General features: G+C 40.6%; 1 protein-coding gene across 2 annotated transcripts in view; it reads left to right on the plus strand.

Moving 5' to 3' along the window:
* The first annotated feature begins 494 nt into the window (after positions 1-494).
* runx3 (RUNX family transcription factor 3) overlaps positions 495-27,033 on the plus strand; it is a 71,131-nt gene continuing 44,592 nt past the window's right edge. For both annotated transcript variants that reach the window (XM_038799572.1, XM_038799581.1), the window contains exons 1-3: positions 495-1,569; positions 3,194-3,350; positions 10,366-10,470. In XM_038799572.1, coding sequence (XP_038655500.1) covers positions 1,303-1,569; positions 3,194-3,350; positions 10,366-10,470 — 529 coding nt within the window. In that variant the 5' untranslated portion in view covers positions 495-1,302. The remainder of the gene's footprint in view (positions 1,570-3,193; positions 3,351-10,365; positions 10,471-27,033) is intronic.

Consider the following 27,033-nt stretch of genomic DNA (forward strand, 5'->3'; position numbering starts at 1 on the left):
TAGGCGTCCACGTGCAGTCATTCCATCTAATCGTTGTTCACATTGAGCAGATACATTAATGTTATTTTTACATCTACTCGCTGCCTGATCTGTCCCACAATTCTTGTACCCCCCGAGTTGTGGAAGTCCGGCTGATTGTTTTATAACCTTTCGTTATAAAACAAACAAATCCTCATCTAAACAGTACCGAATAGTGGGTCTTTACCCAAGAAAAGTACTGTTTGTAATGTTCTGCTGAACTATGTCAGCTATGTAAACATATTAATAAAACGCGAAAAGAAATTGCACAAGCATCTTGAGTGAGGTTGGGCGCAAAACGTGGGGGAGGAGGGGGCGGGACCACAAGGGGTTGCCCCGCCTTCTTCGGGGCGTGACCCGACATCACTGGCTGCCAGAGTTCCAAGGGCGACATTGCAAGAAGTGACTGGCTGAGAGAGCTGTCAATCACGGCCGTCCCCCCTCCTCCCCAGCAGGTTAGGTGACGGAGGCTGTATATTGGCAGCTCAGTTGTACTTCCCTGCTCTAATCAGAGAAAGCGGGCAAACTTTCTGAAAGAAACCCAAGGATTTCAGTAAATTTATGTGGAGATTCGTCTAGCAGACTGCAACCTTTAGGAATAGTTGTAAAAAAAATACTTTTGTCTTCTTTTTGTGTGCAAATCTTGCTGTGAAACGCTGCAGCGCCGGTTTGGGTGCGCGGTTTGGAGGTGGCCAAGATCTCTTGTTTCATGATATAGACGTTGACGGGGGCTGCAGTGATACTGAAAGTGATCGTCGCCTCTTCTGGGTTTTAGCTCGGCGTGTGTGGGGAGTTAGAAGTTACGGCTTCACCATAATGATCACGTCGAGCTGCACGGGGGGAAATGGTGTTCAGCCGCTTTGAAGTTACAGAATTCTTGGCTTGAAGAGCTCGCTGATTCTTAGGAGGTCGCTTTGCAACAACAACAACAGCAATATATATTTAAAAAAAGATAAGCCTCTTTGCACCAGGCGCAGATCCTCATACTTTCTGAGTGATCTTATGGACATGAGGAATGGACTATTCAGTATCTCAATAAATAGGAAGGAAACAAGTTGAAACTGTGGACATTTCCATTGACGATCTGAAACCTTGAACTGAGAGGGGGGAAAAAAGTTGATTGTAGGACTGCAGTTTTTTTTAAGTTGGCGTTTGAGAGGAAAGACTTTCCCACCAAATTTTTTAAAAGGCAGAAGGTTATTTAACCGCAGGCACTATTTGAAGCGGTTGCCTGCCTTGCCTGAAAACCCTCCTTTGTTGCTGTCTTCTAACCCGAGTGTTGTGATGCGTATTCCCGTAGATCCAAGCACTAGCAGGCGCTTCACTCCTCCCTCCACCACGCTGACTCCCTCGGGGAAGATGAGCGAACCGGTTTCACTGAGTCAGCCCACTCCCGCCGGGCTGTCCCGAATCCGGCCCGAGACCCGCACCGTGGTCGATGTCCTGCAGGATCACGCTGGCGAATTGGTCCGGACTGACAGTCCCAACTTCCTCTGTTCGGTGCTTCCTTCCCACTGGAGATGCAACAAGACGCTGCCTGTGGCATTTAAGGTCAGTATCTTTTCTGTTGGTTGAAACTTTTTCTTTGTGTCAAATTGGGAAAGTTTCTGCCACATTTTACAACCACAACCGCAATATTTATACACAGGCCGGTGTCTGTGTAGGCACGCAATTATGTTTAGACCATCATCTTTAATTTGAATGAAAACATGCGACACACTGATTTTTTAAAAAAAGACATAAAAAAAATGTAACCAAATAAGCAAACAATTACTTTTAATATCTGCACCGCCCGTGTAAAGAGGTTCAATTATCCTTGTTAATGAAAATGTGGATTTTTTAAAAAAAAGTTTATATATGATCCTCTTTAATTAATAAATTGTTATCAATCCCATGAAATTGACAATGTAAGTGCTTAGAATTGGACTGCACCTCCAGAGCAGTGGGGGAATGAAATTTCTGTCTAGTCCGAATATAATTAAACAGCAGCACAAATACACAAGTACAAGATATGTAAGATGGTTCGAGATCTGTGATAACTTCTGCACTTCTGCACTGTAAATTCTATGAAATTCTATGAAACTCTGGCCTGGCAAATAGCAGAAAATTCAACCAAATCACACAGATTGGCGGCTATTAACCACCCCGGCAGCTTTTCGTCGTTTAAAAAAAAATCCTGTTAGATTTTTTTCCCTCCTCTTGGAAGTGAAGCAAACATCATACATGATTGGAAATTTCTTAATATTTCACCGTTTTTTAAACCATGAGCCTCACGGCTGAAGAGGATAGCCTGTCAGTTCAGTCAGAAAGTTGGGCCCAGTTGCTGTCTCTGCCATGTTGAGTGCAACATTCTGCAGACGGGGGAAAACGGTTGAATTTTGTCAGTGTGAATGAATTATGCCCAATGCAATAAGCAGCGCGTCAATTACATTCTTCCACACACAAATTGGACCAGTTAGAATTTTCAGATAGCTAATTATGGAGGAAGATGTGAAGCGACTCAAAACCATCCGTTACAATGTGCAGGATGTAAATCGAAGTGGGTTCAGCCTTCAAATTGTAAAGGTTTGACCCAGCTCAGCTTGTCGCAGGTAGGTCAGCATTTCGCACGTTGTTCACATCCAGTTCCTGCAGTTTTGGAAGAAGGAGATTGGATGAAACCATGCCCATACTCTCCTTCCTATTAACACCAATGATTTAATCCGATATTGGTGCTGTAGGCGAATTGGGAAAAAATAATAACGATGATGGGCTTTTTCGCCAAACTTGAAGTGATGGAATGACACCGGATTGCAGCTAACTAATTGGGGAAAAAACAGGGCTGCCTGAGATTGGGTGGGGATAGATTCCCAGTTATTTTCCTTTGAAGCTAATGTCCTTGTTGAAGACAAAATTTCATTCTTCGATATTTAAAGACGTAGACGCTCACTCCGTGCGCATCATTTTTTTTTTCTAAATGCGATGAGGAGGAGGGTAGATGTACCATTTATAGCTTTATCTAATTGGTGTTGATTTTATGTGAGTTTAGGCACAGGAATTGGCCTGCCCTGTATTGCAGTGTGGGCAGGCATTCTGAGCTGTCAGCGCATTTTGTCGCTGTGTAGGTTTCACTTGTGTGTGTGTGTTTGTGGAGATGTTTTAACCCCGAGTGACGGGTGATTCGCTTTCTGTGCAGGTGGTGGCTCTTGGAGATGTTCCGGATGGCACCCTGGTCACTGTGATGGCTGGAAACGACGAGAACTACTCGGCAGAACTGCGGAACGCTTCGGCTGTGATGAAAAATACTGTCGCCCGATTCAATGACCTCAGATTTGTGGGGAGAAGCGGACGAGGTATTTGCACCAACGGCACTCGAATGATTTGTGGTTTTTTGGGTGGGGGTTCGGGGTTGTCAGTAACCTCTTTTTGTTTCCCCAACAACACCAGGGAATGCTCTTGCGGGCTGGTGGCTGAACGCTGAGGCATCCCTGCGCACTTTTCCCCTCGCCGACGTGAGGCTTTTAAAATCATCTACAGTCATTTCACACCGCAATTCACCAGCCATTCGACCCAAAGGCCATGACAACCCATGCTTTTGACAAATCTCTCCCTTTCCACCTCCATTCACCCGTATTTTTCCCCCCAAAAACGTATTCACTCGCCTTCAGTGATGTTCATTTGTGGTTGATTTCACAAATTGAAATTGACATTCGGGCAGTTGTTATTTCATGAATTGAAGCAATTTCTCTTGATGCGTTCCCGGGTAAATACCTCGCAACACCCTCATATGTTCTGACTTTACTTTTCTCCTTTAAGAACAAAACACATTCAGTTTCCCAATCCTCCAACCAAGCCTGTTCGATTGGAAGTCGATTTCCTCAGCTTAGGAAATCCAGAAGGTCCAGCTTTAACAGCAGCTCCTTCAACCCTCTCGCGGGATTTTTGGCAATGCCCTTTTCCTCCTCGTTCCCTCCTGCTTTCCCGATTTTCTACGCAGAAAACAAATTCCAACCGCTCGCAGAACGAGAGAAAGGTTTCTCTTTTACGACTTTGGATCAGCAGATCCTGCTAAATTGAATTGCAATCACAGGGAAGCTGATTTTGTTTTTTGTGGTGTGGGTGAGAGTTTTGTTTGGGCCGTTATTTAGAGATTTTAAAAAAAATCAAACCGCATGCAACTTCAATCTGGGTCGATTTTGATGTCTTCATTTAGATGTCTTTGTTCCGTCCAAAGGGGTTTGCCGCCTTTTGCGTTTAAGGAATCTTTAAACTTCTGTAAAGAGCCCGCGATCGTTTGGATTATAATTTTTCCCAGTAACCATTCAGTAACATTATTCGGTTACACCAGAGCAAAAAAAAACACCACTAAAGTTCTGACCTGCAGAGGAATAAGTGCAGGACATTTTTTTATTCAAAGTCGCTAGCTGGCTGCAGGAGCGGAAAGCACCGGTTTGAAGATAAGGCCAATTTGTAAAGAAAACAAGCCTTCTAATTATCTTTAAAATCATTGCGAGTAAACGCTACAATTGATTTATTCAGATATTAATCCCTGCCTACATTTGGCACCATGTTTTTAGCAGCCAGAACAGTCTACAATAACCATTCACAAGCACCTTTGTGAGATGGATCACCGATAATAAATTAGTCTTCACAGACAAAGCAGATGCTCTTAAATAATGTAGACCACCACCCCTGGTTAAAAAGTACAAATATGTTGTTCAAAATTTTGCCCCCTAATACCCTTAAGCCACATAAACCTCTGAGTACCTTAAAACTATTCTTCAATAGACCGTCAATCTGTTTACATGCACATATGTTTGTTCATGTGCAATATTTGATTATTTGCTGTTAAAGCCATCTAAGAAAACACGAAAATGTAAGATTGTTACCATAAGAAAATTGGCATGTAATTGAAGTGAAAATGTGGTTTAGAAAATATTTAAGCAGGAAGGGCAATGTTTTATTAACTGCATGTCATATCGCTCTGAGACACTTTCCTCAGTAAGAGCTCTGTGTAGATGTGAATCTTCACTAGCCAGTGGTGCTGATGTCGATACTTTTTTATTATTCCCTGGGATGTCTGATTGGTAATGCCTGCATTTATTTCCCAATCCCTAATTGTCCTTACACTGGCATCTGTGATGTGAGTTTGGAGTTTCCTTCTATTTCTGAATTATTGGTACATATTTTTGAACATTCCTGCTCAACTACATCTTCTGTTTAATCAGCATTCCATTGACAAAGTGCCACACACAATGTTTAATGATTGCATTAGACTCTTATTTTCTCATTCACATAAAAATTTAGTGCAATCCCAGGTGAGATTTAGATTTTTGTTTCCTCATAATTAGCTTCATGGTTGTAATTTAATTCTTATAACTGAAGGACTTGGCCAGATTAGGACAATTTTAATATCTACTTTAATGGCCTTATTATTATTATAAAAAAACCTTTGCTGATCATTGATAAATGCTTTACATTTTGTCACCAGATGCATTTTGCAGCCAAAACATCAATTTTTTAAAAAGTATTTCTATTTACAGGAGAAGCTGTAGAGTAACACACCTAAGATACTTATGTCAAATTAAATGCAAGAATAGGTCAGTGGTTGTAAACCATTGAATGGAAATTATTTGTACATTCATTGGAATTGATTATTTTTTAAAATTGTATTGGGGGCAGTGGCCCCTTTCACTGAGTTTTGCTTATTCAGCTTTAGATTTCCAAATCTCACAATTGTATCTGTAGAAAGCATTTCTATAACATACACATGTATAGGAACCACAAAAGAAGAATCAGTTTTAATGAGTTAACAACAACTGACAGGTGTATCCATTAATGATTGCAAAAGTTTGTTTTTAAAAGCCATTTAGGCAAATATGGCAAATATTTTATTTACTTATATAATTGTAGTGTTTGAACATGATGTGACGCAACTAGTAGCTTGGGGAAACAAAAACGCCAGATGAACATTATATATAAAGAACCTAACCTGCAATTATACAATATAAAATTATACACAGAATAAAATTTTGAACAGTCAATTGACTTTGACATAAAACAGTTTTAGTAATTAAACTAGCTTGCAAATATAGCATTTGATCTCCTGGCCCAAACATGGAGTATTATTTTGTAAAGCTGAAGTTAACAAAAAATAAATGTTCAGAAGAAAATATAGGATTATTTCTATTTTTTGGTAGTTGTGGCCGATAAAAAGTATTAGTTGGCTTTCAAAGGCAGTCTGTAAATAAAGATGCTCTTGCATCTTTTTTTGTAAAAAATGCATTGGTTTAAAATTTTGCTAAATGAAAATTTGATGGCATGTATCTAGTTTTATGGTACAGTTCTCAAAATTTGGATTATTGCTGTTTGTTCAGTGATTTTACTATTCTATTAGTATTTCAATAGTCATTTTCACTATGCTAATATTCATAAGGACCTTGCAAACATCATCCTCCTGCCAGAATGCAGTTGTCGGCACTAAAATCAACATGCTAAGAGGTACCAGAGTACAACCTTATGTGTTAACATGTACTCACGCTTTCAGTCCTAAATCTTACACTCATAACAATACAAATCTGTCTTCTTAGAGCCAATCACATTTCTTGAGCAATGAATACAACCCTCTCAATCTGTTTTAATTTATATGAATTCTCAGCTAATTACTTAGAAACTCTAGTGACCCATTTTCTGTGGGTTTGGCTAGTGATGATATATGACGATATACACTGCATCAAAAATAGAAGTCAATTCCTGTTGAGTGGAACCCCTGTTTACCACAACTTGATGCCACCTTGGTGGCATTTCACTCAGTACATTACAGGTATATAAACAGATGATTGAATATTTCTAGTAATAAAATTGAAAATGAAGCAAGTTGCCAATATATTATTTATAAACCTTTATTTTATAGTTTAATTGTATATTTCTGTCATGTGAATGGTTTCCCTTTCCCCGGCCCATGTTTACATTTACAGTCCATGTTTCCTTACAATTAGATCAGAAAAACCTATTCACAATGTCAACCAGAATAGAACAAGAACACAGTCCTACTAGATGTTGTGTAGTTGATAGTTAAATGAGAAAGCCAACGGTAATTCAGGACTGCAAAGAATGATTCCTATTGGTAGAACATCATTTCATTCATAATGGTAATATTTTTACCTAAAAAGGGTAGTGTAACATGCACTACAATTTCACTTCAATCAGGTCAAACTGTACCAGATTTTCCGATAATACTCATTCCCATTGCATGACCAATTGGTATCTGACGCGCTCTGTTAAAAACATTGCCTTCTAACATATTCAGGTACTAATGTGCAAAAATCTGGGGAGAATGTAGAAATATGATTGAAACGTTGCAAAGGATTGCCCAGACCATTATTTCCTTTTAATCTGTTTGATACATGTTCTTTTTTAAAATAAATTTAGAGTATCCAATTATTTTTTTCCAATTAAGGGGCAATTTAGTGTGGCCAATCCACCTAGCCTGCACATCTTTGGGTTGTGGGGGTGAAACCCACACAAACACGGGGAGAATGTGCAAACTCCACACAGACAGTGACCCAGAGCTGGGATCGAACCTGGGACCTCACCGCTGTGAGACTGCAGAGCTAACCCACTGCGCCACCATACTGCCCTTTGATACATATTCTTGATCAGTTATTAAGAACTGAGTTGGTAAATCTGACTGGAGAATGATTTGTAATAAATATAATGCTATTAATAAAGTGAATGTTGACTCATGGCCAGTTCGATTCTCCTTCTCACAGGCCATAGTGAACCACAAAAATGCCCCATAACAGCATTCGGCAGTGAATCACATCACAGGACTGGATTGAGCACCATGTCACCTCTATTAAATGTCAAGCAGCCTCACCAAAATTTTAATTTGAACGCTTTAAGAGACAGTTCTTTAAATTTATGAAAATGCCCATTGTTGTACTCAGATCTTAATTCTCATTTGTCATCTGGCAAATCTTTAAAACTATTCAATGTGCATGTAGTGTGATGCAAATTAAAATAATGAAAATTGGAAAATGGTTGCATAATAGATAGCTGACCTAGTATAAAACCAGTTGTAATATCCCTGTGGCCTCACACTGACTCAGTTTGAGAGGTGTGATTTTACCACCATTGTGTGTTCTCTTGTTCAGTGGCAAACATTTATTCATTTAATGTTGCCCATGTGAAATTTCACAGAACCAACATTTGTGATGGCCTAACAGTAGCCAATTTCATCCCAGTGGTTGAAAGACTCTGGTTACTGTTGTCAGCTGTGGTCACCACACTATGAAGAGTCTTTCTCGGCTTTAAAATGTTTAGGCTTTGTGATTCCAATTTTCGTTCCTTAACTTCCTAACATTTGGAGATTAGGGTTTTGAGGAAACTAAACAAAACTATAGATTCTTGTTTCTCAATCGAACAATGACTTTAGATTTCTCCTTACTAGCAGATGCCCTATTTTACGATAGGTCAGCTGATTCTTTCCCATTCAAAAGCATAAGAAAGGTTTATGGGATCATAACCTCTCATTCTCCAATCATTTATGCCAGATTCTCTAGTTCAAAAAGATACGAGATGATTTTTATTACCTAATGATATACATCTTAGGATTTCTTGTGCAATTTGAAATTTATAAACACACGGGTGGAATTTCTGTGCCATTGCTGACTTAGTTGCAAATTCTGCCCCACGTTTTTCCTGTTTTGAAAAGAGTTCAACCCCCAGTCCCAGAGTTTTTATTCAAATCCATTTGTCTGACTTCAAAATCTGCCTTGAATCAATGCAATTGAGTAGCATTTTAAATACTAATTTAAAAGAGAGTTTTCTATGAATCATTTTCCTTCACAAACTTAAAAATGGTAATTGGGTTTTCATTAAGACAGCTGAAATTAAGTTTATCACATCACAAAAATAAGCTTTTGTAATCAGAGTGACAAAGCATTACCTCTGAGTCAAGCAAATGTAAATTACCAACATTCACCTTCAAAAAAGCTGCAAAAATTATTTTCCGTCTATATTAAGATCTATTAGTCAGTTTCTTTGCACATTAAACAAAAGTCATATTTTTTTTTAAATTAAGTCCATCTTTGAATGTCTTGCAAGTAGTTATTTTTTGCAAAATGTTGTCCAAAGCACCAGCTCCTTGAAGACCTGCGATTTGTGAAAGCCCCTAATGGTCATGAATTCATCCTGGGGACACGGTCAGTTTTGAGGGTGAGGCCGACTTGCAAAAATGTTCTTAAAACAGGCCCAAAAGATCTCAGAAACTTGAGTTACGCTGAACTTTTAATTGTGCTTAATTTCCGCAATCTCTTGCTCTGTTTTCGTTGATTTCATCAAAACCTGGCTGAAAATGTCGGCACAACTGAGTGGAAATTCCATGCCCTGCTTTCTGTACAACAGCAATGCATGGGTCAATGATCAGTGGAGAGGATATGCTGAACTGTATGAAGAGGAATAAGATGCATTTGAGGATAGGTTTATGTATAAAATTATCTGAACAAATAATTTCCGATTCAAAAGCAGACAACAAAAGTGTTCAGAGTAAGATATCTGATTGCAGCACGCTCCCTTTCAGAATACAGGAGTTTGTATTGTCATATGATGGACTGTACCCCCCTGTCAGACCACCATGAATGACAATCATGTGTGAAAATAGGGAATTGTCTCAGTCAGTGAATAGACATTCCTGAATGCCATTGGCAAATTAATTCGGCATATATATTTGGTTGCAACCTCAATGTGAGTCATTCTTTGAAAGCTTCATTGCAAAGGCTGCCTGGATTTCTCACCAACTGCTCTCAGCTGGGCGATTTCTTGATATTCGCTGCTGAGGCAGACAATGCCACTGTCCTATTAGGTCTCACGTTTATGACAGCAGAAAAAAATCTTTCAGAACACAAGTCGTTCTATTTAAATTCCACCTTCAAATAACAGATCATGGAGCAGTAGAGATCGTGACCAAGAGATGACAAGTGCCCAGAAAGATCCCACTTTACTAATGTGGCATGATTCTGGAGGTGGGGGGGGGGGGGGGGGGGGGGGGGGGGTGGCCAAGAGGATTTTTAGAGCAAGTTGAAATAAGGCAAGTTAGCTGGTCACTCACAAACGGTACTCCCATAGAGACACAACCTGGAACCAATGAAATCCATCCGTAGTACATCCACCCGGGTTTATTTCATAATAAACTTTAGTTTTCTGTGTTTAAAAAAAATCAGCAGTGCGCGGCAAAGCTACTCTACATCGACAGGCTGGGGAATGTTGTCCCCTTCCTGTTCCCTTTCCTCTCACAGTCTTCAATGGTTGACGTGTCTGGCAGAAACATGGCAAAATAAACAATATTTTCTATTTCTCCCCTTGTAGGTAAAAGCTTCACACTGACAATCACTGTATTCACCAGCCCTCCTCAAGTTGCCACCTACCACAGAGCCATTAAAGTCACTGTGGACGGACCCAGAGAACCACGAAGTAAGTTAGAACTCATTTTATAAATATCAAACATAGAATACATTCATTCAGGATTAATTATCATCCGAGATTGGTGCTTTAATCAACAGTAATTACTGCAAGTAAAGTGTGCATGAATAGGTTTATTCACTGCTTGAAATGCGAATGCAGAGTTGTGTTGTACAGTGATATCAATTATTACATATTTACACTGAAAACCTAAATACATGGCATAAAGATAACATGGAAAGTATTCATACAGGATTAACAGTCATTTCAAACCTGAGGTTACAATCAACATTATTTAGCTACAGTATTTAACCCATAAAAGGGCAGATTCAGTACTAAAAATGCAACTGATCTCTGATGTATTATTCAGTATTTTTAAGCTAATGATAGGGATCCGAAGCTATGGTATTTAATAGTTAAAGCGGAATTGCATCTGGAAAAACAATGAATTAGCCAATGTGAAGTACAACTTGTATTCATAGTTACTGAATTATTATGAGATGTTGATGTTAAATCATGGTTGTAAATGGAACTGACATTGAACAGTGTACTTGCTACTTGACGGTAAAGTGTACATTGTAAATATTAAACTTCTTTAGCCGGATAATTTGTTCCTGCTCCCTGACAATCAATAAATAAATAGAAGCATTAAAATAGACAGAATGTATGATTTTGTTGGGCTTAACCCTTCAGGCTGTAATCCTGATTGAAGTGTCCACAATACTTAGGCTTTGTGTTCAGATACGTAAAGACGTTACATTTCTCACCCAGAGTTTTGGAATAAAATCATTTTTTAAAATCACATTTCAGATAGCAGGGTCACAGAAATGTTGTACTTTCCCTGTGACAGAGACTGAACTGTCGAGCTGCGCAGTTTATTTACTAACTGGGCTGAACTGTCCTCTTCATTGGGCATCCCGGCCAACGAGGAACCGATAATGAAGAGGAAAGACGATGCCATTAGCGGCCATGCTGGGAGTACAACCCCATTCGTATTGACAATAATAATGAGAAGAAAATGTGAGGTTTAAATATGTAGTAATTTAGAAAAGTGTAGGAAAGCGGGTTAGGAAAAGTACTCCTCCTTACCAGCACCAAGGAAGTTCAGAAGATGCCATTTCCTGTCAGTGCCAGTGAGATTGAGGAACTGCCTCGCTTTTCACGGGGATAAAAGAATGCTTTGGGCAGGCAGCCATGGTGAAAAAAGTGTTTATTCCATCGTTTGCAGTTGTGCTGGGAGTGTAGAACCTAGAACATACTTGGTGCTAACTGTGGTCGGCGATGGTGGCATGATAATTTAATGGGAGAGACTTGATTAAACCCAAGTAAATAATTGCCTGGCTTCTCAATGAAATATTTAACGGCATTTTCTGAAAGAAAAAAATGAAATTTGGTGTGCTGTTTTGTGGCACATTTGAGAAATACAGAATGGCTTGTTGTGTTCACCATCAGTACACCAATCACGCATGTTTAACTCTAAGGCAGGTGTTCATCCCTTTGCCACTGAAGATCCACTCTGCAACTAACATTAATTATTTAACACAAAGGTTCCTCAGAATGGACATATGCAAGTGAGAAGGTGCCAGCTGACTGACAACAGAAACAAGGCCAGCAAAGCTATCAGACTGCCTTCATGTGTATTTGGTGTCCCATATGAGGATACAAGAGTTTCCGAGCAGGGCCAGCTAGATCTGGGGACAACAATTAACTTTTTTAAATTACCCCCAAGTTTGAATGATTGGCAATGCAGGGCTTCTGGGAAGAAATAAATGAACCAGTTATTCAAGCGACCATTGATACATGGTAAAGGGTCATGTTGCTGCAATGAGGAACATAGGGAGGAACTTGACTTCTGCAACAGCCACGAACAGGTCAAGAGTGTCATTTAAATTTTGATTATCTAGCTTTGTTGTCAATGCATTATCTTTTTATCCATTGCTTAAGAGTTTGTGCATTATGGATTTGAGACACAGCAGTTTCCAACTTAAAGCATATTCTGCTTTGCTTCTAATTGCAAAACCGCAAGTGATTGTCCAAGGCCCTTAGTTGACAAACTCATCAGACATGAAAAGAGAGAAGATTAAATAAAATGAGGAGGTCGATTCGCTGACACCAAGGTCTGGTTTAAATACATACAGATTGTAAGAGGAAGGGAAGTCTAAGAAGTACTACAGTTCCGCAGCCTTGAGATATAAAGGAGATTTTGAAGTTAGTCTGAGTGTAGATTGTGACGCTACCTGGTGGGTGAAAGTGGATGATAATTCTACCAAAACGGTGGGGAATGATATGGTATCCCAACTGATGATGTGGCCAATGTCTTTTTCCCGAGGGCCTCCTGCTGGGCACTCAGAGCACAGGACTAAGTCAGATGGTCAGTCTGGTTAATATGCAAACTGGGGTACAATGACCCATATATTAATCCATAACTCAACCACTGGAGTGTATGCAATGCAGATTATACAGTTTCATTAGGTGACCTGGCCCATGAGGAGCACAGAAGTTAAGATATAATTATTTTTGTGGAACCAGGAAGAGAAGAAATGTTTCCCCAATTTCCACTAAAACAAGCTGAGACATTGCCGCAATTTATTTTTCACCTATGGCTTTCAGGAGGCCTGACCTGGCCCTCAAACTAGAATGGGTGCCCTATCAGCATTATTAGCTGATTGGCGAACTCACCCTGCTGATTGAGTGCCGAAAAGCTGATTGGAGCAGAATCTCGCCTGCCAGATTCTAACAGAGGAAGACAGCAAGGGGAGAGAGAGCATGGAGAATATGCGTAGAATTAGGCCATTGTCCCAAATGTTCAGTGTCCATATTTTGAATGCTCCACAGAAGCCTCCTCCCACCATACTTCAACTAAATGTATTTAGGATACATTACTTAAAGCTGCGGATGAAGACGGAAATGTTCAGGACAGCAATGACTATTGTAGTATCAATAAATAGAAAGATAAATATGATTCAAACCCAAGCCTAAAACTGCAACCCTGTTGGATCTTATAATTAAATGCCAAGACTTTGAATTGGGATTGCACAGATTATCTAATTTTTCATATTTTAAAACACATTGCAGGAAATGAAGCCATAGTTTCTCTATAATTTAGCATATGAGAGTAATACATTCTGCCAGTGTAACCTCATTGTAAATAATGGAGTCTGCCACAGTCAGAATATTCACTGTTCTATGTTGAACTTACTATATGAACAGTTAAGTGCCGCCCAGTATTATTTCTTGTTATTTTCTCTTCAGTTTTCTTTCTGTTCTCAATGCACTAATTGATTGCTTGGTATTGGTCACCCCCTCTGGTGAACCACTATTCATGTCTTAGGCCTGATAGTGAGGGTCAGCTATTTGCAGCTTGACCAGCTTCTGTCCTCACCTAACATCCACACATGTGCATTTCCAGTCTGATTCATAATTCCCACCAATACCCTGGCTGAGGTCAGTTAACTTTGTACAGACCATGGATTAAACCTGGGACCATTTTTAAAAAAAATCTTGGCATTTGGATGATGCTGAGTAGGTCCCATTTGTGCTGGAAGCTTTTGTGGTGATCGTGCTCCTGTAATAGTGTTAGGTCGGGAATTTACGACTGTCTCAGTTATAGGTGCTTGATGTCTGGCGCAGACACAGTGGGACGAAGAGCCTCTTTTTGTGCTGTAAAACTCTATGAGCAGGGTTTTCCCATATTTTTACACGTGTTGGTTCCGGTAAGAAAACTGGAGAGAATCCCGCCATCTGCACCAGTGGGAAAATTCGCTGTGCTCTCCATGGGCTCTCCATTTGGTTGGGTTTCAGAGTAGTGGTGACTTTCAGCAACACAGACAATGGGGTACGAACTCTCGCATCACCTGGCACAGGTGGTCCACTGTCCACCTATACTGATGCTTTCATCTCTGGCACTGAACTTCTGACATCTGGAGGTAGGAAGTTCTGCGGTGCTATGCCCGTGGTCGGTAGCGTCTCCTCTGAGGCTCCACCATCTGTGACCCTGCTCCGGGAGGATCAATGGGTTCTGCCTCCCACTCCTCTGCAGGACGCTGGTCCCTTCCGTGTGCTGTGGAACGTGCAGCTGCTGCTGGTCGATCGCAATCAAAAGAATCGCTGGCCCGACTGGCTTCATGATTCTGCCAAATCAAAAGCTGAAAGAAAGGCAACATCAAAATGAGAGATGAGGGGCCTGACAGTGCCCTGGTCCACAGCCCTCTCACGATCTGGGACATCCATCCATCTCTATGTGAGCACCTTTCCAATAATCCTCACTCCACCTCTTCCCCACAGTTGCCCCTCTCAATTCCAACTGAATGAAGCTCTTTGAGCCTTGAGAGCTTCAGCAGTCCACATTCCCCCTCCAAGGGTGAGGAGTTAGGGCAGTTGAGTGCATTCCATGGACCTGCATTCTAACCTTAAAGGGGAGCAAATAACTGCCTCCTGTTATCTTCTGAATGGGCTGACTGATGAGCACCTTCACCAAACACCTTGTATTGGGGATCAAATCTGTGTAACCCCTCTGTCATGGAGATGTGAGTATAAGCCTTGGGCTTCAATGGCATATGGGCCAGGTTTCCAAAGGGTTAATAATTTGGTGTCAATCAGTGACATACTCATGCATTATAAAATTTGCACAACTGACTCATCAAGGAAGGGGCAGTTAGCTGATTAGGCAACTGGCTTCCCCTTGTGGCAGGCGAGACACATCCGTTGCATTTGAAGATTCCCACAGCTCTCATGGGCTGCAGATTAAACTAACTTGAACAGTCAGCCATCCAAATACTAATCCCTGACAGCTTGGCCTCCATCACCAGTGATCTTGAAATTCTAGACATCTCATGCCTTCTGGCTTGAAAGTGCAACCTGACAGTGGGGGTTCATTCTGACTGCACTCATCCTTCCCCCTGCACAGCCCTCATGAGGCTGGCAACTGCCCCTTGCCAGAGTCCCCCACTCTGCTCATGCAGCCTGGCATCTTACTGGACCCCACCCAGGGACCTCATAGCCACCGCTGTTCTGACCCTGTGGATTCACCTGCTCAAATTCACTTTCCAGCTGCTACTCCAGAAGGGCAATCCCTCAGCAGTGACATCGCCACAAGCCCAGCAAGGAGGACATGGAAGCGATGCCTGCAAACCAACAGCCATACCCCATTAAACTAAAGGCTCACCATGAAGGGCTGTTAAGGCCTGAAAGCGATCGCACCCCCTGTTCCTGATATGCACTTACCTGGGTCCCCTGCATCCTCTCCAGTGCCCCTCTGCAATTGACGCACTGAAGGGTGATGGCGACCTGAGCGCTCACCTCCGATATTTTCTTGTTATTGCTTTCATCAAGGTTTAAAATTGCTTCCAGGAAATTTAGTTTATGAAAGCATTTATTTCATCGTCCAAATGTTGAAATTGTTGGAAATAAACATGTTTCCATCATTAAAAAAATATAAAAGTGCATCAAAGAGAAGTAAATTATTGATGACAACAATTTATTTCCTCACATAATTGACCAGTTGAGGATATTCCTGTTCCATGATGTTAAGGTGATTTTTTTTAAAATAAAAGATTTTATAAACAGATTCATAACATTGAGGGAGTTCTCCTCGTACATTGCCCTTGTCCTCCGCATAAGTTAAAGTGAGTGTTAGTTCAGTTAGGATGCAGTGATTTCAGGCTGTATTTATGTGCTGGTTGCAAACATCTTTGCAAGTGGGCAGGACAATAATAAATTAGATGAAACTGTTGGCATTTCAAGGAATCATATTGATAACATCACCCACTTTCACCATTGCAATATCCACAAAGTTTATAAGTCTGCCTCACAGCTTTGAAGTTCACTGCTGGTTTCCTACAGTGTCTCGCCTTTGTAGACCATTTCAAGACAACTAAAATTAAGAGACTTAATGCGGCACTGAAAATTAGAAACAAAGGACAGATCATTTGAAAGTCCCCACATTGGCTGAACGTAATGTGATAATAGTTTTAAGTTTAGGCATGAAGGTAGTTGCTACCCGGAGTGTTCCATTTCAGAATGACTCCTGATTATGCTGGCACAAATCATGTTCAGGATATGGTCCGTATATCCATTCATTTACAGCATGTTATATACCTTTGAAATTTGTACTGTTTTCAAACGCTTACGGATAGGAGCGATTTTCAGTGAGGTTATTATGTTGGTTATGCAGCAAAATTGTAATCGATCAAGAGCATGTGGTGAGCTGCAACAATCTTTCATGAAGTCATTCACAACAAATAATGTATCATTAAGTAAACCAATAACTGAATATTCAGCCAGAATGTCTACCCAGGTTTACTTGGACTCCGTTTCTTGATGTTAGATCACTTTGGGAGTTTGAAAAGAGTGGCAGTCAACTCTCCGAAATCCCAAAAAGTAGTTATTGCTGCTGAGAACTGTGAACTGTCAAATACACAGGCCGGGATTCTCTGTTGCGAGTCCGCCCCGCTACCGCTACGGGCAAGTTCGGAGAATTTGATGCTCTGCCAAATCTCCCATTCACTGCAGCGAGACGGGAGAATTCCACTGCTGTGAATAGACAGAGAAACCCGCCCAAAGATTTCCTTAAATTTTGAAACCAAAATGTGGTGGTCAAATGTTGGGTCGACAATGACCGCCTTCGGCTCACTAATGCTGAATGTTGACTGAGCAAAATGCTGCTTTGTGCCATTTGGTGGGATTCAAAAAGGCCAATCCCTAACCTGCAAAATATGAAACAAGCTTGTTCACTGGCTCAGGTGTACATTTTTCAAACAGTTGAAGAGCCCAGTAGTGCAGCTGCAGAACATCAAACAACAAGTTTAACTATCCGTTTAAAAGTAGAACACTGATCAAGTGTGTGACAGAGCAAAGCGTGAGAGTATTTTTGAAAGTTGCCAATCACACCTCATAGTAAAAGGGTTAAGCATGCAACATGCAGCTAGAAAGAAATGTTACTCTGAATGTGATATATCGCTTTGAGGAGATGATTATCATCTATGTTTTTCCGTTAAGAAACCGCGCCTGCTCGTTTTTATTAAACACTGAAGTACAAAGTTGTGGTAGAAAACTATTTAACCCTTTGAGCACTGTAATATCTTCTCATACCTAAATACATGCTGTACATTACAGTGTGGCCTGTCAATGTGATAACAATATACAAGGAAAAACATTGTCCGCTTGTGTAAACACCTGTTATCTGATTCAAAAATATTACTTTCAGATGTCCAAGAGATTGTTGGCGGTTGCATGCTGTAAAAGGCTTTACATACTCACAGAGCTGAACCTCTTTGGAGATTAAACATTTCCTGATGACCTCTCATTGTTGCAGCATTAATGAAACTGGATATGAACCAGAAATATAAATAGAAAACAAAGTGAGATGAAAATGAATCCTTTGAGTCTTTCATGATATTTCTGAACCACTTAGCTAGCATCTAAGCAGCTGGTTGGTGAGAAATAAAGGTTGATTATAATCAAATTAGTGTTACTCAACAATGGGCAGACCATCACTGTCCCTTGAATAAGGGGCGATCTGATAAAAATGTTTAAGATCATTAAAGGATTTAATAGTGCCCATAGAAGGAAACTATTGCCTCTGGTTGGAGAATTCAGAACAAGGGAAAATCACCTTAAAATTAGAACTAGTCTGTTCAGAGGTGATGTCAAAAAACAATTTTTCATACAAATTTGGAACTCTCTTCCCCCAAAAAGCTGTTGAGGCTGGAGGTCAATTGCAAATCTCAAAACTGAGCATGATAGATTTTTGTTGGTCAAGGATTTTAATGGTTATGGAACCATGGCTGGTAAATGGAGTTAAGGTACCGATCAATCAGGATCTAACTGAATGTTGGAACTGATTCGAGGAAATGAATGACTTACTCCCGAAGTAAGAAACAGGTTGGGACTGAACAATTATGTATACATCTTTGCAATGTATTTATATATGATTTGCATAAATGTACTCTGGTTTATTGCACATCTATACATAAATATAGAGCCCATTATGCCTCAAAGTCTCCTTTATGCTTTAAAAAAAATCATCTGATGAAAGACTACACTTAAGGCAGTAAAAGAGCAACCAGTGTCATCAAAACTACAGCGATACCAAACCAGCTCTGGCAGTTTCTTTAAAAGTAAATTTGTTGATTGTTTTGGTGGAAGGACTGAGTGACACACTGCACACCAACTTTTGGTGTGCACTGCATAGTCGTAAATTACACATATTCCTAACATGTTTGTAAACTATGTTCTCAGGCCACATATGTCTGGGATTTGTATCTATTTTCCAATAATACTTGATTTGTAAAAGAAATATAGTTACTGGCTATTCAGTTTGTTCAGTATTTCATACATAGTACCTGCTCATTTTTCATTTGGGAGTTAGAAAGTTTGGATTCCGTCAATTTGACATTTCCACAAGGTGCGGTGGGTGACACCATGGAAGGCCGAACATACATAGCCGACAGATTGCACGTGTGGATGTATCTGTCTCAAGTCTGACTTCAGGAAAAATAGATGTATTATTATACCCAACCAGTGTCAGTGTATCAGAAAAGATGGACTCATCCCAACTGTTAGAAAAATTAACACAAAAGCAACTAAATCACGGAAACTCACCTGCCACTATTAACATAAGTAGAAACTCAACCATCAATGAAACAATCAGAATTCCAACTTAACCATTATAAAACCAAAAACCAATTAAAGCATTTATAAGGCACTAATCAAACTAATAACCAGCTCCAGTGGTACCACCATTTCCGTGGTAATGCAAAACAACTTAAGGCTTATGTCAATGTGAAATTGGCGTGTAATGAAGGAATCCAATCCCACACTAACTCCTGAGTGTACAAGTAGGGTGATGTTGCATTTTCTCCAAAAGATTTGACAAATAATTTGGGTAATTTTGCTAAATGGCAAAAAGCTTCAAATTGATGTGAAGGCTTGAACTAAAAACATTGCACAAACCTGTTGGATTTATGAGCGTTTTATAAACTTACAATCAAGGTTATTTGAAGAATTTCAAGAGGTCTTCCTATAGTCCTGGCAAATATTTCTCCTCAAATCAACAGTTCAAAAATCCTTTTAATTAGCTATCCATGGCATTATTTTTTGTGAAATCTTGCTGTGAATAAGGTGGCTGCTGCACTGACGACATAAGGAAGGTCCCTGCATTTATACTGGTCATCTCAACCATTTATAAGATGTGGCACGGTTCTATATAAATGCAACACTCTCTGTAATTATGTGGACATTAAAAATCACACTCTCCTGTCATTAAGAACAGCCAAAACAATACAATGCTGCTGTGCGTATATGTAAATATGTGAATATACAGTTTTTTCTAATGGATAGGGTGAGAGGTGTGAGTAATACCTAGCACTTGATGGCTATCAATATCAGTTTGTTTAATAAGAACAGCCTGAAGCAAATGCAGAATGAGCTAAACAATAACTGTTTAACACTCAACAAAAGTAGGTATTAGTCTACTAAACAACTATTTTAAAAGATGGACTTATAGCATCAAAGTAAATAAAGTACTGGCTACATTTTAGATAGTCACTTCCTTTTAGCTGCTAACACCTATCCTGCTGCGAGAAATAAAATCACACTTGGGGGGGAGAAACATATTCCAGTAAATTGTGCAGATCCATTTGATTAAAGGGTCAGGCACACTCCAATGCGAAGTGACCTAAATTAGTCCATATTTGAACTTATTAGAATAAAGCACTTAAAATTTGTAGTGCCTCTGGTAAAATAATGTACCGTCATCTCAGAGATTTGGGTTAAAATCCAGTTAGAATATAAGGGGGGATGATAGAGAGCCATGACTCCTGAATGGAAGCTAGGGTGGCACAGTGGTTAGCATTGCTGCCTCACAGTGCCAGGGACCCGGGTTCAATTCCGGCCATGGGTGAATGAGTGGAGTGTGTACGTTCTCCCCGTGTCTACGTGGGTTTCCACCGGGTGCTTTGGTTTCCTCCCACAGTCCAAACATGTACAGGTTAAATGGATTGACCATGTTAAATTTCCCCTTAGTGTCCAGAGATGCGTAGGTTAGGTTATGGGGTCGCGGGTGGACAGGGAAGTGGACCTGGGGTGCTCTTTTAGAGGGTCACAGCAGACTCAATGGGCCTAATGGCCTCCTTCTGCACTGTAGGGATTCCATTACTTCAATGTTACTTTTTAAAATATCAAGGCTAAGTTTCCACTCTGTCATTCTGTCTCACTGAACAAAACTCACAGAATTATTCTTCATCTTAATGTGTACCTATATTCCCATGCCATTCAACAGACCGTATCAGGGGTTGTGTCCATTATTCACTGTGTTCTTGGTCTTAGCTGAGCTTTTGTTGAGAATCCACATGTAAATACCAAATGTTCTTCAAATGCGTGTCAGAGAGAGATGGAAAAGTCAGGGATAGACTCGTTAAAGTAACCGCTTTGATTGTTACTCAGTGGGTGAGCGTTTAGAGTTTTAGCGATCATTTTGTTGGGTTTAAGCATACTTGCAAGATGATATAGTTGCATTTTGTCTTTGAAAAAAGAACGTGTACCTCAATTTATTGCTTACACTAACCCAGCCAATCTTCCTGCCACCTTATCTTCACGTAGAGTGGTAGATGTGAGGGAATCTGTCATCTGTGCCCCTGTACTCCCTAGGCTGAAAATCATATAATAAGTACACACTTGACTGGCAGATTAGTGGTTAATTTAATCTGAACAATTATACCAATGAAAGAAAGTTCCCCCCTTGAGATATTGAAAATACTGTATTGATGGTGAATAGGAGCTTAGAAAGCTGTGGTTACTAATTCTATTTCATTATGAATCCAGATTTTAAAAATTTGCAATCCACAATCAACTTGGACATGGAATAAGAAGTAAATGGGGAAATTATGTCATTGTGGAGTAAACTTGGAGATTGGATAGTGGAATGTTTCCCACTCCCATCCCATTTGACCTTGTGGTTTGGAGGCAGATGCTCCAATTCTTTGGAACAACATTAGAGAAACTAAGTCTGTATTCACTACTACTAAAAGAAGGCCCACAGGGGTCCATAATCTCTCCTTTTATAAGTTTTGACTAACACGCATCCATCACACTTCAGATGCCGCACTTTGTTGCAGATGTAAACTGACCTGAGATATAGAGAGAAGGAACGCTAACTCCTTTCATGTCGAGCTCGTCTAACCTGCAGCCAGAGGGTTACAAGATCTGACTGATCTGATTGATCGCAGGAGTTTACCAACAGCTCCATCTAGCTGGCTTTGTCTATTTAGACATCTTGCTTGAACAGTAACCTTAAATGAGGCAGACCACGTTAAACATCACAACCACGATCAAGGCCCCAAGTTACCCTCCCCACAACCAATACCAAGGGAAATCTGTGATTATAGGATTAAATGCACCACCATGTTTGGTTACATTTATCTTGTTTCCCCATATTTTTTATCTGTTTGTTTTGAACTTTGAAAAACTCAAGCTGGGGAACCTGTTCCCATCTGATCTAATTTCTTTACACTGTACTTATGTGCAGTTCAAAGAACTGAGTTGGTATTTGATTGCGTATGGAGGCAAGACTGGAAGCATGATTTAGGTTTTGAGGGCTCCTTACTTGACCAAGAAAACTCCACCCTTTGTTCAATGCCATCAGCTCCAGATGTTTGTAACTGAGAGCAATAACAGATTTCAACAAGTTACAATAGACAGCACATAATTTAAAGGTTACAGCAAATAAAGTGATGAGCAATTGTGCATGAATGCCACTAGTTTTACTGAAATATTGGCTTAGTTAATAAGATACTTCATCTTAGTACTTGCATTACAAGCCATATTTATAACATGAACAAAAACGGAACATTTTCACGTGTATAATTCTTCATCTTGTTTGCAAAATGTTGAATTTCATGATGCGGTTTACTATTAATTATACTGTTGTCCTCCATTCCATGGTTTGTGCTCTGGAGTTTTGTTAATGGCAGATGCCGAATAAAGTCTATTTTTAGTCTATGTTGCCTGTAACAGTGTTATAGATATTTCTTTATCAAAAGGCAGCACCAAATGTGTTTCTAATAATTTACATATGCTAAAGTATTTTAGAGTCCCATGTGAAGCAGAAAGTGCTTGAAGTGTAGACGTTATAGCTCTAAGTGACTCATCCAGAACTCTCACTCAGATTCTTCTCCATCTCCACAAAAGCAGTAGGGTTGGTGCAAAAGCCAAACTCCTTCTTTGCAACATTTCAATTAGAGTCTGAATGGATCGTAAATCTCAAATAACCTGGTGTATCTTTATTGCAATGTGGGGAGAATTCAGTTGCATCTGGTGCAGTCACCTACCGTCTACTGCTGCCCCACTGTAATTCAACAGCAGTGCAGCAACAACAATTGACAAGTCTTCCACACCATTGTAATATTTCACAAAGCCACACAGCAAAACCCGCAAATATCACTGGTACCCAGTCCACTATGCATTTATTCAAACTGAATAAAGAGCATTTATATATTGGCATCAGTCATAAGCTCCCCATCAAATTGAAAACCTGAAAAGATTTATAATCAAGAATTTGTAAAAACTAAATATAATACATACTGGCATTAATTTACCCTAAATTCCAGGTTGTAAATTGTAACCATGCACAATTAAGTCTTTCAACAATAGTTACTGCAGTGAAATATGAAATGGTATATCAGTGTGTGTGTGTCCCCTCGACCCTTCCCACCTGAATATAGCACTGTTGTGCTGACAGACTTAGTGGTCAATTTGCACTCAGCAAAGTCCTATAAGTAGTGAATCTATGAATGAATGAATGAATGGATAATCTGTTCAGGTGGTGTTGGGCGAGGGAGGATTGTTGGCCAGTACCCCAGGAGAACTCCCTGTTCTTCAAATAGTGCCATGAGATCTATTATATATATTTCAGCGGGCAAACAGGACCTGGGTTGAACATTTCATTTCTGACATTGCATCACTCCCGCTGTACTCCCTCTCCTTCTGTTGGTTTAGGTTATATCCTCAATTCTTGAAGTGAGGCTTGAACCCATAACCTTCAGGCTCAGAGCAAGCTGATCCAAAGTCCAAAGATGTGCAAATTAGGTGGATTGGCCATTCTAAATTGTCCCTTAGTGTTCAAAGATTATGTGTGGTCATGGGGTTGCAGGACTAGGGCGAGGGAGTGTGCCTAGGTAGAGCGCTCTTTCAGAGGGTCAGTGTAGACTCAATGGGCCAAATGGCCTCCTTCTGCACTGTCAGGATTCTACTCTAGGATACTATGATTAGACTGATTAAAATGTTCATGGAGTGGAGTCCTCTGGTCCCGCTAGCAGCTGGGCATTTGGTGGACAAGGTAGCTTAACTTGGTATGAGGCCAAAAATGAGTTTTGTGACGCAGGATGAACTTTAGCAAATATGTTCTCAGGTTGTTAAAGGTGGGTTTTTGGCAGGTCGAGCTTCCCAACGACCAATGCCAGGAACTCCTTTTGTTATGGATTAGCATGTCATACATGCTCACTTGAATTATATTCCTCTTCCATGCTAAATTCCCCGCCACAAGAAAAGAGCGTTCACTTTTACGACAGCATGTAAGTAGGGTGCACCTGGCGAACTTGACTGCTTCCATGATTAACAGTGAGTTGCCTCTGCGCTGTCCTCTTTGGAGGAGTATCTGTAAATGCCAGCCAATGCTTGAGGCCGGGTGGTGGCAGCACAAGTTGTATAGAGGGTGACCAAGGAAGGGAGGAAGGGTTAGCAGGGAAGGGTGGAGAAGTGGCCAAGCAAAAGCGGAAGCGACAGTTGGGGTTTCCTAGGCGCCCCATAAATGTGGCACTCAACCCTTTAACCCCATGATTAACAGCAAGTACAATGATTTCCTGCCTGGCCCCACCACGAGAACTGGTGAGCTCCATGCAGATGGGTATTTAATGAGCTGAAAATACAAGATTGCACGTGATCTCACATTCTGCCCCTTCCCTCTCCCGTTGCCTGTGGAAATCACTCCCACCTCTGCGCTCACCACCTACCTTAGCTTTTAGAATGGAAGAATTCGGTCATTTAATTTTTTTTCATTTTTTGTACTCACCTCCATGGTGCAAAGCAATTCAAAATCGACCATCATACAATTAAAAGGAGCAAGGCTGATCAGATTATGCAAGCACCAACCCAGATTCTGAATATAAGATCTACTTTTACTGGTGAAGTTGAAAGATATGCCTGGAGGCCAAAGCCTCTACAGTCATGCTAGTAAAGCTTGTTTTTCCCAACAAAACAGATGATGTCAGTCACTTGGAGTTGTTTTGCGGAAACACTCCCTCACTCGTATTTCGGCTGAAGAAAATGCTTCAAATAGTGGGGCGGGGGGGGCAGGTTTTATTTTCAAACCTTGTGTCCTTCGAAGAAAAATGCAAAGGAATAAATGTGTGTGAAATTGTCCATTTCCTCTCAAGTTATTTTGAAATACTTTGCATTAAAATGTAACATTTAGGCAGTTTTGCAAAAATGGCATGCCGGGATTTTCTGGCTCTGTCATGGCTGGACCCGTCGCGGGGTATTTGGCAGCCCAACCAAAAGTCAATTGACCTTCGGAGGGACCGGATGATCCCAGCAACAGGCGGGGCTGGAAAATCCCACCCTGAATTTAAAAACGATACCCAGCAATCTGAGAGGGACCATCAGCGTCCCGATGAATAACTAAATCAGATAGTGAAATCAAATAGTTAATTGTGGAGAAACATAGAGTTTACAAAAACGTTTTAAACATTTTCTCCTATGTTGTGTAACTTGTTTCATTCTGGCTCTATGTACTTCCTCTGACTGGTACAGGCCTTTTGTACTGATTGAGCCAGAACATACACAGCTCATAAAACACAAGCCATCTATCCAGTCACACAACCTTTGCAGCCAGAAAGTCGCACGGGACTTATTGAATGCCACCTCTCCAGAGCAGACAACCTTCATATTGAGTCACATTGGGCACACACAGTGCTTGTAAAAGCCACCTCTTCCATTCACACAAGGTTCAGATCAAGAGACTCACATAAGGCAGGCACAACGCTGACTGAAAGTCACTTTGCAGGGCATATACAGAGAACCTCGCAGAGTCCTAATGACTGTCATCACACTAAGCTTCATACCGAGAACTCTGTAAGTGCATGTTCATAAGGGAACATGCAGACAACAAACCTCTGTTCAGATTAACCTTAAACCTTCTGCTGATGGCTCAGTCAGAGTATTGTGGATTAGTCTTGTCATCCCATTGCCCTCACTCACTCCTTGGGGGATGAAGCTTTGATACCATAGCTGAAGTACTTAGTACAAGGAATCACTACCCAACTGCCCAGTAGAGAGATCCAATGCTTAGCGCAGAAGTAGCAATATTTTGATACAATGGCCACCTACTCCACTTAATTAAAATTAGGGAAGGGGGACCATTGGATTTCTGTGAAGTCTTAAATTCAGAAGGTTTATCTTCATCCTGAGTTGCAACACCAAATCCTGTAACATGAAGCAGATGACTTTTGAGATGAGAGTCAACATGCCCTCACCTTCATTTCAGAACCTGGGTTTAATTCTGGCACTCCCCTTTAATTCAAAGCACCAGCTCTCTCTCTCTCTCTCTCTCTCTCTCCCCCCCCCCCCCCCCATTAATTTATTCTTTGAATTCAGCTTGCCGTTTCAGTTCTGACACTCCTCTTTAATGCTGAGTACATCCAAACTCTGCAGTCACCAGTCAGTGCATGCTTTTATTTTCACTGAAAGCTTCTGTGCTAGCAAGTCGACAGAGTAAACAAATCATAGACATGAGAAACCAGTTTTATTGTTGCTCTTTATTTTAATGCAAATACCAGGGTAGCTAGTCAGCTTGGGGAGTCTTCATTACAAGGGAGCTGACGCACATAAATAAATGTCTAGACTGCAGGCGTCTCGTCAAATTCGATTTACAGCTGGGGGCATGTTGAACAGCAGTGCGCGGTCTTTTGGCCAATATCTGAATGTTCTAAACTGTGGCTGGAGGGCAAGCTTGGATGTGGCTGCTTAGATACTGCTGTACTTTTTGTGAATGTGTAACTGGTCAGTTGCACCACGAAGAGAAGCATTTCTTTAATTCAAACAAATCGGTTAACTCCCTCCTTCCAGTCCTGATTGCTTCCGTTAACTGGATTCCACATTTTAACACATTTGCTTCCTTGGCACTGTTGAGAAAAGGCTCCACAACATTAACACTTTAGCTGAATGATTCAAAAACATACAGCCACCTTCATGTAGAGTCAGAAGCACAGAATAAACCTTCACTCAATCAGTGATATTGTAGCTATTATGTATTCTTTTTACTTTTTTGGTGTCTGCAGCAAGGCAAAAGATGATTGTGCTGTGCAATAGACCCAGATTCTCAAACTGGCAGTCAGTATCAGCTAAGGCACTGAGATAAAGTTCCCTCTGCTTTATCGTAGACCTAGAAGAGCACCCTCTACTGCAGCAGTGTTGCACTTCCTCCATTTTCGCACAGTAACCATTTTTATGGCTATCTGTGTCAGACATATCTGATTAATTCCAAATTAGTATTGTGGACCAACCCACAGAACATTACTGACC

The sequence above is a fragment of the Scyliorhinus canicula genome, chromosome 1 (genome assembly GCF_902713615.1).
Source record: "Scyliorhinus canicula chromosome 1, sScyCan1.1, whole genome shotgun sequence".
NCBI classification, from domain to species: Eukaryota; Metazoa; Chordata; class Chondrichthyes; order Carcharhiniformes; family Scyliorhinidae; genus Scyliorhinus; species Scyliorhinus canicula.